At 46.7% G+C, this 10,000-nt stretch overlaps 2 protein-coding genes across 2 annotated transcripts in view; one reads left to right on the plus strand and one right to left on the minus strand.

Moving 5' to 3' along the window:
- Positions 1–10,000, plus strand: part of LOC310820976 (aldo-keto reductase-like) — a 293,751-nt gene that overhangs the window by 253,045 nt on the left and 30,706 nt on the right. The window lies entirely within an intron of this gene.
- The window catches only part of LOC310801235 (actin-binding LIM protein 3-like), a gene marked incomplete at its 5' end in the record, with an annotated part of 51,370 nt that overhangs the window by 2,760 nt on the left and 38,610 nt on the right, over positions 1–10,000 (minus strand). The window contains 6 exons of the mRNA XM_083665230.1: positions 2,245–2,401; positions 3,373–3,437; positions 3,657–3,773; positions 6,087–6,137; positions 8,205–8,303; positions 9,431–9,563. Of these exons, the coding sequence (XP_083521356.1) occupies positions 2,245–2,401; positions 3,373–3,437; positions 3,657–3,773; positions 6,087–6,137; positions 8,205–8,303; positions 9,431–9,563 (622 nt within the window). The remainder of the gene's footprint in view (positions 1–2,244; positions 2,402–3,372; positions 3,438–3,656; positions 3,774–6,086; positions 6,138–8,204; positions 8,304–9,430; positions 9,564–10,000) is intronic.

Below are 10,000 nucleotides of genomic sequence, written 5' to 3' on the forward strand. Positions count from 1 at the left end.
TACAGATGTCAGACAGACCAACCAGCTGTTGTCTGTACCTACGATATGTACTGTATTCAATAGTTAAACACCCAGATCAATGCAGAATTTAAATAGTGTCAGTGAGTGGATGATCTGTATCCATCTGGCTGGCTGGTCCTCGCTCTCCCCCAAAGAGAATGTGTAATGGTAAAATTCATTAAACATGGCAGCTTTTATCTTTCATAAATAAAACAAGAGAGGGTGGGGGGGGACGGACTGGAATAGGGGATGTCAGGGGGAGGAGCAGAGGGACAGGGTGCATAGGCATACTGTATAACACAACAACAAAGCAGCATGAATACACGCATGCACAACACACACACACACACACACACAACACACACACACACACACACACACACACACACACACACACAGCACACACACACACTGTCTCTCTCTCTCTCTCTCTCTCTCTCTCTCTGTCTCTCAAGCTAACAAGCATTTAATATGATGAGTAAGGGAGAGAGAGGTCAGGATCGATGGGACCGCAGCACGGGTCATGTATATCTCCATCCTCCTCCAGCAGACAGACATGCCCTCCTCCACATCCCCAGCTCTAGGAGCCTGGAGAGTGGAGACTGATGAACGTACGTGTTTCCAGCAGAGCAACATGGATGTATGTGCCCACTGTCTGCTGGCTGTGTTGTTTGTGTCACAGATGAGGAGGTGGTTAACGAGCATGATGACAAAACAGGGTCAGTTGGTCAGACTGCTTCAGATTTAAATTCCTCTGCAGTGTTGGCTTTTCTGTATGCAGTTTAATCAGGGAGGGTGAAGGCTAAGGTTGTGTGTGTGTGTGTGTGTGTGTGTGTGTATGTCTAGGTGTATGTTTATGTGTGGTGAATAGCTTGTGTGTTTTTGTGTGTGTGTATGTGTGTGTCGTGTGTGTGTGTGTGTGTGTGTGTGGTGTGTTTGTTTATATGCGTGGTTGGGTAGTTGTGTATAATGAAAGCATGAGCATGTGTGTGTGTGATTAGGGCGGGGGGGGGGGCGGTGTCCTACATTCTCCTGCTTAGCTGGTGTAGGTACAGACAGAGGGGGTTCAGGGATACCCCCCCACCCGTCCTGTCTCAGCTGGAGCTGGGGAGCTGGGGAGCTGGGGGAGCTGGGGATCTGGGGACTCTGTCTCTGTCTGGGCTCCCCTGACTAATCCACTCACAGCAGGACAGCACAGAGAAGCACCACATCGTTTCATTATTCATTTCTCTGCCTCTCTCTTTCCCTCTCTCTCTTACTCACTGTCTCTCTCAACATTCTCTCTCTCTCTCTCTCTCTATCTCTCTCTCTCTCTCTCTCTCTCTCTCTCTCTCTCTCTCTCTCTATCTCTCTCTCTCTCTCTCTCTCTCTCTCTCTCTCTCTCTCTCATATCTATGTGATAGTCTACAGTACAGAGACACAGACAGAGAAACATTAATCCTCTCTGCCTCCCAGAGCTACAGGAGGGATCTGAACACACATCAGGTGTGCCAACCGTGAGGGGGATTTCAATCACACTGGAATTTATACACAATATATACACGTCTGGCAACCCTGTAAATGTTCAATGTGTCTTTCAAGTCTGAATGTAATGCAGGGGAGGCTGGAGGAGGTAGAAATCGGAGGACAGGCTCATTGTAATCCATGGAATGGAATGAGGAATGGTATCAAACACATGTGTTTCCTCATACCTCATTCCCTTCCATGCATTACAATGAGGCCATCCTCCGATTTCTACCTCCACCAGCCTCCCCATGTAATATATTCCAGCAACATGCAAGTATATACAGTATATAACTGTATTATGATGATGGTTGACTTCCAGGCATGGCTTTAACTAATGAATGTTCTGTACAAACCTGGGCAGTAGAGTGATTTATGCAGACAGTAATTTTATTTTATTGTATTTTCTGGCTTCATTTATTTCTTATTTTCTGCGAAGAGCATTGTGTTACCTTTGTGTATGAAATGTGCTATCTAAAAAAAAGTTTTGATTTGATTTGATTTGAGTATGGACTAATGTTGACTCATCTCCTGCTCCTCTCTGAACAGGCTGAGGTTTCACTGACTCATCCCTCATCTCTCTCTGGCTCAGATCTCTGGCACTCTCATCTTAACACACACATGCACGCACACAAGCACACACACACACACACACACACACACACACACACACACACACACACACACACACACACACACACACACACACACACAGCTGTTGATAGAGCGTGGTGATCTTACAGCCGTTGACAGTGTTGCTGTAGCCCGTGTTATTGTGGAGGGTCTCCTTGCTGCCACGACGGGAGTTCCGGGCACTCCCCCAGGGGTCATTGTCATAGGAACCGGACCGAGCCTTCATCTCCTCCTTAAGGATCATCCTGCCTATTCCACCTTGGAGCTGGAGGAGAGAGGGATGAGGAGAGAGAGAGAGAGAGAGAGAGAGAAGAAAAAAAGAAAGGAAGAAAGAAAGAAATAGAAAGAAAGAGGAATATAAGCATATGGTCTAAGACCCACAGTGCCTTCAGAAAGTATTCAGACCCCTTCACTTTTTCCACATTTTATTGTGGTATTTCTGTATTTAAATTTTAATAAATGTACAGAAATTTCTAAAAACATGTTTTTGCTTTGTCATTCTGGGGTATTATGTGTGGATTGATGTCAAATTCTTTTAATTTAATCCATTTTAAATTGAGTCTATAAAACAAGAAAATGTGGAAAAACTGAAGGGGTCTGAATACTTTCCGAAGGCACTGTACATAATGAACAATGTCTGTGGCTGGGAATGCTGGTTAGCCCTGTAGGCAACAGTCATGAAATATTCACAGCCATACCTTGTTGTTCAAAAACAAGAAAAACACACACACACACACACACACACACACACACACACACACACACACACACACACGTACACGCACACGCACGCACGCACGCACGCACGCACGCACGCACGCACACACACACACACACACACACACACACACACACACACACACACACACACACACACACACACACACACACACAACAAACAGGCGATGTTGAGTAACACTAGTCTCTCAGTTATTCAAGGAGGCTGTCTGTTTCAAAGAAATCCAAAAGTCAAAGACACGTCATGATATATGTAGCTGATATTGCAAAAGTGGTTGACCCATTTTATATAATCTCTTTTTCCATTTCAGTTGCTTTAGAGCAGAACCATCCTGTCCATGCTCTTTCAATCATGCCTGTACTGAAAACTACTCTGTGGTTGACCAGAAAAATGATCCTGGGAACACACGTCATGAATGCATTTTCAGATTCAAGGGATATGGGAGAAAGAAAGAGAAACACAAGACTTGATGAATAGTAATAAATTGCCATAGTCACTTTGTTAAGACTTTGATTCCATCCATCCTCCTCTCCGCCTGAGGAAAACCTCCTGGCCTGTGTAGCTGAGAGAGAGAGAGAGAGAGAGAGAGAGAGAGAGAGAGAGAGAGAGAAAGAGAGGGAGAGGGAGAGAGAGAGATGAAATGCAACGCATTGGAATTCTATGAACGTGACAGGCTCTGTTAAATCTCTAACAGCTTGATCAATACGATCAGTCAATTTCTCAATAACCTATTTAGCCAAGTGTGAAAGCCTCTGGGAGTAGGGAGGAGAGAGAGCCGTACCTTTGGGAGAGCCTGCTGGGTAGTAGTTGGACTCTGGCTGCTGGTAGTGGTCGGGTGAGTACGACTGGAGGATGTCCTCGCTGGTTCTACTCTTGGAGGCTGGAGATCCATGTTCATCTATGGGGAGGGAAAATAAATGGAACTTTTATTATGAAAGGATAAATCTCCTTATGCTGTCATAACCCGCTAGACACCACACACACACACACACACACACACACACACACACACCCACACACCCACACACACACACACACACACACACACACACACACACACACACACACACACACACACACACACACACACTGGAGGCTGGGAGCAGCACAGGATCGCCTGCAGAGCTCAGCCGCCTGGAGCTGGTTTAGGGGTTAAGTGCCTTGCTCAAGGGCACAACAGAAGTTGTGGCTTGTGGCTCCAGAGATAATGATTATGATGGTTATCCCCGTCAGTATCTAGATTCAGAAGTTGTGACTGAAGGACGGACATCCAAACATCTCCCCTGATGATGAAGACAGCCTGAGAGGAAAGTTTTCATCATCCGGTAATGACTGGAAGTCTAGACTGTTGGTTTAGGGTCTTAATAAGGACAGAGTGAGACAGAGACCAGGCCGGGAGAGAAGCAACACACAGCAGCACTGCAGTGTACAGGACTGTAGTTAGTCTGTATTAGAGGGCTGACAGAGGATCACTCAGCTTGATGAGGTAATACACAACCATTTGAGTCTCAGGGCCATGAGAGAGAGAGAGAGAGAGAGAGAGAGAAAAAGAAAGGGAAGGAAGAATGAGAGATAGAGAGAGTGATAGATTGGCACAGGGAGAGAGCAGTACAGGTACTTACAGAGAGGGTAGTTGACCAGGGACAGAACAGCAGGATTAAAAGGAGGGAAAGTAAAGAAAGGAAGAAGAAGAAGGGAGGTTACAGTATCAACCGTTCACACTCAGAAAAACATGGGTAAAAGGGTAAAGGGCAATCTGGGATTTGGTTTCAATTTTTAAATGAATTATACTGTATATAGCCATTTATTATTGAAGAATATAACGTTTAAATGCCTCACAAGACTAGTTCAACTGTCTTACCCCATCAGAACCCAAAATATAGGCTTGTTTTACTTCACTGTCTGTTAACAATGTAATGGTAAACAAACTGTATAACTTCAAAACATGGTTAAAAATATCATTTTGATCTCATAGATGGTCAGTCATTGCATCTACAGTATAGCTCCATCTATGAATTTCAGAGTGGTGACATTTCACCAGCCCAATACCTCAGCTGTTTACCAGAAAAGTGGAGCAGAGAACGCTTTGTTATTTTTTGAATCCGACATTGCCCCATTAAGCAGACAGTGATGTGCAACACAGGCCACAAGCAAAACCACACACACACACACACAGACACTTAATAATCACTAAAGCAAGAAAAATGAAACTGTTTGAAACAGCTCTCTGAACACTTTTGCTAAACTTACAAATGCGTTTAGAAAAGGTTTTTCATCATACTGTAGGAGTCCTGTCCCAAGTCCTGGAGAGTACCTCAGCTTCCCATGTCAGCCAGTGACAAATGACCCACCCATACTAAAATGATCCATCTAGCCATAATCTATCTCTCTGCACTGCGTTTTGGGGGGACTCCAACAGGAGAGGACTGCATTGCAAATCACCAGGTAGCCATAACTATATATAACTATCAGTGGACAGCAGGATTGATGGACTGGAGAGGCTACGTGTCCTGGTGGGACATGGAACAGCAGCTATCTACAGGTTACACATAGGTGGTTCAAACCCAGTCAGTCACACTAGTTAGTTATTAGCATGCATGTATCGTCGACTTCTGATAAATGCAATGGTTTGGGGACTGTCATAACAGCATGTACTACACCTGGGAATGAAATGCTGTTATCTGGATTCATCAATAAAAACCAATGTAAAATAATGTAACATTGGGACAGCAGAACTGTATTGCACTTAAGCAGAGTTTGCACTTAGCCAAAGTGCACTTATCAGGAGTCGATTGTATACTGTACATTACAGGTACTGTAAGCTAGCTATAAAGCTGAGATGTGTCGCCTCAGTACTATTGTAATATCAGTGATTATCCGGCCATTATGGAAGCTTAAAGGGACACTTCACTTTATTACACCTTCTAGTCAGATGGTTCCTTTACCCTGAAAGTAGTCCATGGGCCAGGAGAAACGGTGATCCATGGTTCAGAGTTTGTTTAAATAGTCAATATTACATTGGATTACAGTTTCTCATGGCCCATAGACTTTTACTTTCAGGGTAAGGAAACATCTGACTAGAAGGTGTAAACTACAGGGTGTAACCGTGTTGAGACACACCAAATACACAGAACAATCATAACTCAAACACAGCACGGCTTTACAATGGCTCCACACACAAACACAGTCCTCAGCATCACCACACATATACCATTTCTCTTATAGATGGGAGGCTTCCTGTAGATGTTGGCCTCGCCTGTGCCTGAAACCAGAGAAAGACCAGATGAAGAGAGAACTGGGGAGAGAGAGGGTAGGAGTGAGGGAAGAGGAGGAGAGGAGAAGAGGGGAGTGAGGGTAGATGGGAACAGGGAAAAGAGAACAGGGGAGCGGGAGAGAGTGGGTGAGGGAGGAGGAGGAGGAGAGGAAAAGAGGGAATAGAGAGACAAGAGAGAGAGTGAGGGAGTGAGGGGGAGAGGAGGAGAGGGAATACAAATACAGGGGACAGAGGGAGTGAGGGTAGAGGGGGAGAGGAGGAGGAGAGGGAATAGAGAACAGGGGAGAGAAGAGGGAGGGAGTGAGGCTAGAAGAGGAGAGGGAATAGAGATACTGATCAACAAGGATGAGAAAAAACAGGCTCTACTGCATCCCTTCTCTGACAAATGTAAGTGTGAAAGAAATAGCTTTCTGTGGTTGCAGATCAGTTGAAATCTGTTGGACTCCTCCTTGCCTGCATCCAGAGGAGACGGGTGAACACCCACACCGTGGCCTCCTGGTGTCCCTTCAACTGCCTAGCGTGCCTCTCAACCCTCTCTGCCATGTATTGTCTCTCTTATACAACCCACACTCCTTCTCTATGGCAGTCTGCTGACTCAGACACCGAGGCTGTGTTATGTATTTACTATACTACCGCACACACACAGGCACGCACACACACACACGCACGCACACACGCACGCACACACGTATGCACGCGCGCACACACACACACGCATGCATGTGCGCACACACACACACACACACACACACACACACACACACACACGCGCGCACACATGCACACACGCACACACGCACACACACACACACGCACACACACACGCACACACACACACACACACACAACTCAGCTGTAAAATGAGCATGTGTCAACTTTTGACACATTGTACAGCATCAACGGGGCCAGGCTGATATAAAACTGACATCATCAATAAAAACAGATGAGTGTGTAATGGCTGCTGCTGTGCATCAGGCGAGGCCGGTGGAGGTAGACATCGGAGGACGGGCTCATTGTAATGCACGGAACGGAATGAGGAATGGTATCAAACACGCGTGTTTGATACCATTCCTCATTCCGTTCCGTGCATTACAATGAGCCCGTCCTCCGATGTCTACCTCCAACGACCTCTCCTGCTGTGCATATAAACAGCCCAATTATGTACGATGTCAACAGATGGTAGACTAGTGTCGCTACCGAGGCTCATTACAACAGAACCTCCATAGAAGCAGCACAGGAGAGGAGGAGGAGGAAGAGCTATGGAGCATCTGACACAAGGAAGCATTAAGTCATAAAATCAGTCGTGAAGTCTGAATAACGTCTATGATGGATGAAGGAAGGACGTGTTATTGTAAAAGGAGTAGGCAGCGCCCACAGACGTGGGACAACAAACAAACATACCAACACAATTATGGGATGTGGTTAGGATGGTGTAAATTGTCTCCACAGACAATCGTGTTTTTTTTCAAATACAGCTCACGGGCAGCATTTCATTCCAGTGAGTTGCTCCCAAACCATCTGCCCTTGTCCACTCCCCTTCACAGGTCTTGCAAGACATCTTGGAAATCCTGTCACATTTGGCGGCCATATTGTCCAATATTGTAGTTCCGTGTTATTGTTGTTGGAGCTCGGCAGCCGAAAAAGGAGATCTTTTATCGTTTATATGCAGTGACCGTAACATTTTATCGGGCGCCACAAAGTTGACAACCTGCAGACCGCAAATATACCACGAAAGCTGGGGAAAGTTGTCTTCGAATAAGATAAGAGGAGGATAGTCAGGATCCGATCGCAGTGCAAGAGTCTCTTCCTGAGTGACCACAGGAAGAGAAGAATGAACAATATGACGAGAGCCATTGGGGCTACACCTACCCAGGCCTATCAGATCTGTGAAAGGGGGGGGGAGTAAAGAAGGGCAGAGGGGAAGGAACCACTCTCTGGAATGAAATGCATCCAAAGCATCTGGGAGGCAACAGTGAGACAGGTGAGAACAAGAGGATGGGGGGGGGGGTGTGTGTGTATGTGGGGTGAGGGATGACAGGAGAACCAGAGGCCTACCTGGAACATGGAAATGCTTGGGGGCTTGGTAGGCGGTGGGCGTGGTGGGCCTGCCGTCAAGCTGACTGTAATAGGGTGAGCTCCTGCCACTCTCAGTGCCTGCAGTCAGCCCAACCAATCACAGTGACACAAACCAGATCATGAGCCAAGGCTTGACCCGCCCCCTAGGCCTCCCTCCCTCCCTCCCTCCCTCCCTCCCTCCCTCCCTCCCTCCCTCCCTCTCGCCCCACAGCCAAAGCTCAGCCCATGCTCACATAGAAACACAGTCAGGGATAGTGTATATTTAGTGTGTTTGACTAAAAGTACACTATGCCTGTCTGTATGCAGAGGGGACAAAACTAGCTGCCAAATCTGCCACAATCATATTGTACCAACATTAAATATGCTTTTAAAACTAATGTACATTACCGCTAGAGAGGTTGCAAATGAACACATAACTCTCCTGGAGAATACAAATCATCTTTGTAGATATGGAAGCAAGGTAACACCTACTGCTTCAGTGCATGTGCCTGTGTTGGTAGAGCAGGGTCTAAAGAGGGTTAAACACCCTGCTATCAGACCCTGCCCTGCATCACACACAGAGAGAGATGGATGTAGTAGCATGAGAGAATGGAGGGTAGACCAATCCCCCACAGTATACCACACCACCACCATCACATATGATACGGTATATGCCTATAGGACGGCTCCAGAGCATGGGGAGGCTAGCGGAGGTAGACGTCGGAGGACAGGCTCATTGTAATGCATGGAATGGAATGAGGAAGGGTATCAAACATCCGTCCTCCGATTTCTACCTCCACCAGCCTCCACTGGTCCAGAGAGGGAGTCATATACTGTATGATACGGTTGAGGTGTGAGAGGTATTACTGGGGGGGATTGTGATGTCAGCATGAGTGAATCCTATCCTTGGATGTGTTAACCACTAACAAATGTCACCTAAAGAAGGTGAGAAGTCACCAAGGGAAGCATATGGAACAGACTTCACCATAAGGCCAATGGAAAAATATGTATACGGACAAAATCCACACAGAAGTGTATTACTCCTCCCTATTTACTGTGCTGTGTACAGGTGTGTGTGTGTGTGTGTGTGTGTGTGTGTGTGTGTGCATGTGCATGCGTGTGTGTGTGTGTGTGTGTGTGTGTGCGCGTGCATGCTGTATCTGTGTGCGTGTGTGTGTGTTTGTGTGTGTGTGTGTGTGTGTGTGTGTGTGTGTGTTAGGACTCACCAGGGCGGTTGTGATGCTGCGGGGAGCGGGACATGGTAGGAGACATGCCCTGGCGGCTGTAGGTGGGTGAGTCGATGAGGCCGGGGCTGGAGGACCGTCTCAGCTGTCTCAGCTCTACACTGTCATAGATGTCCTAGTCAGAGAGAAGACATGAGTCACCACAGAGCTCCTGGTATATCCCCATGTAACAGCACCACCATGAAACACACAACCAGGGGGTGCTAGGTCCAGTCATCAACGACCCAAGTGGTGTCCTGTTTTGTTTCAACCTGTCACGTCATTCAAAGGCAGGCAAGAATGAAACATAACCATATCATAGACCCGAATACAGCCACCATGTCCCACTCGCATTATCCCTGTTCAGCTATCACCCCTCTGACTGTGCTTATAGTTGATAGGTTTACACAGGGGAGGCTGGTGGAGGTAGACATCGGAGGACAGGGCTCATTGTAATGCATGGAATGGAATAAGGAATGGTATCAAACACGTGTGTACCATTCTTCATTCTATGCCATACATTACACTGAGCCCCGTCCTTCGATTTGAGCCTCCACCAGCCTCCCCTGGGTT

This window comes from Argentina silus, assembly GCF_951799395.1.
Source record: "Argentina silus genome assembly, chromosome: 2".
Classification (NCBI taxonomy): Eukaryota; Metazoa; Chordata; class Actinopteri; order Argentiniformes; family Argentinidae; genus Argentina; species Argentina silus.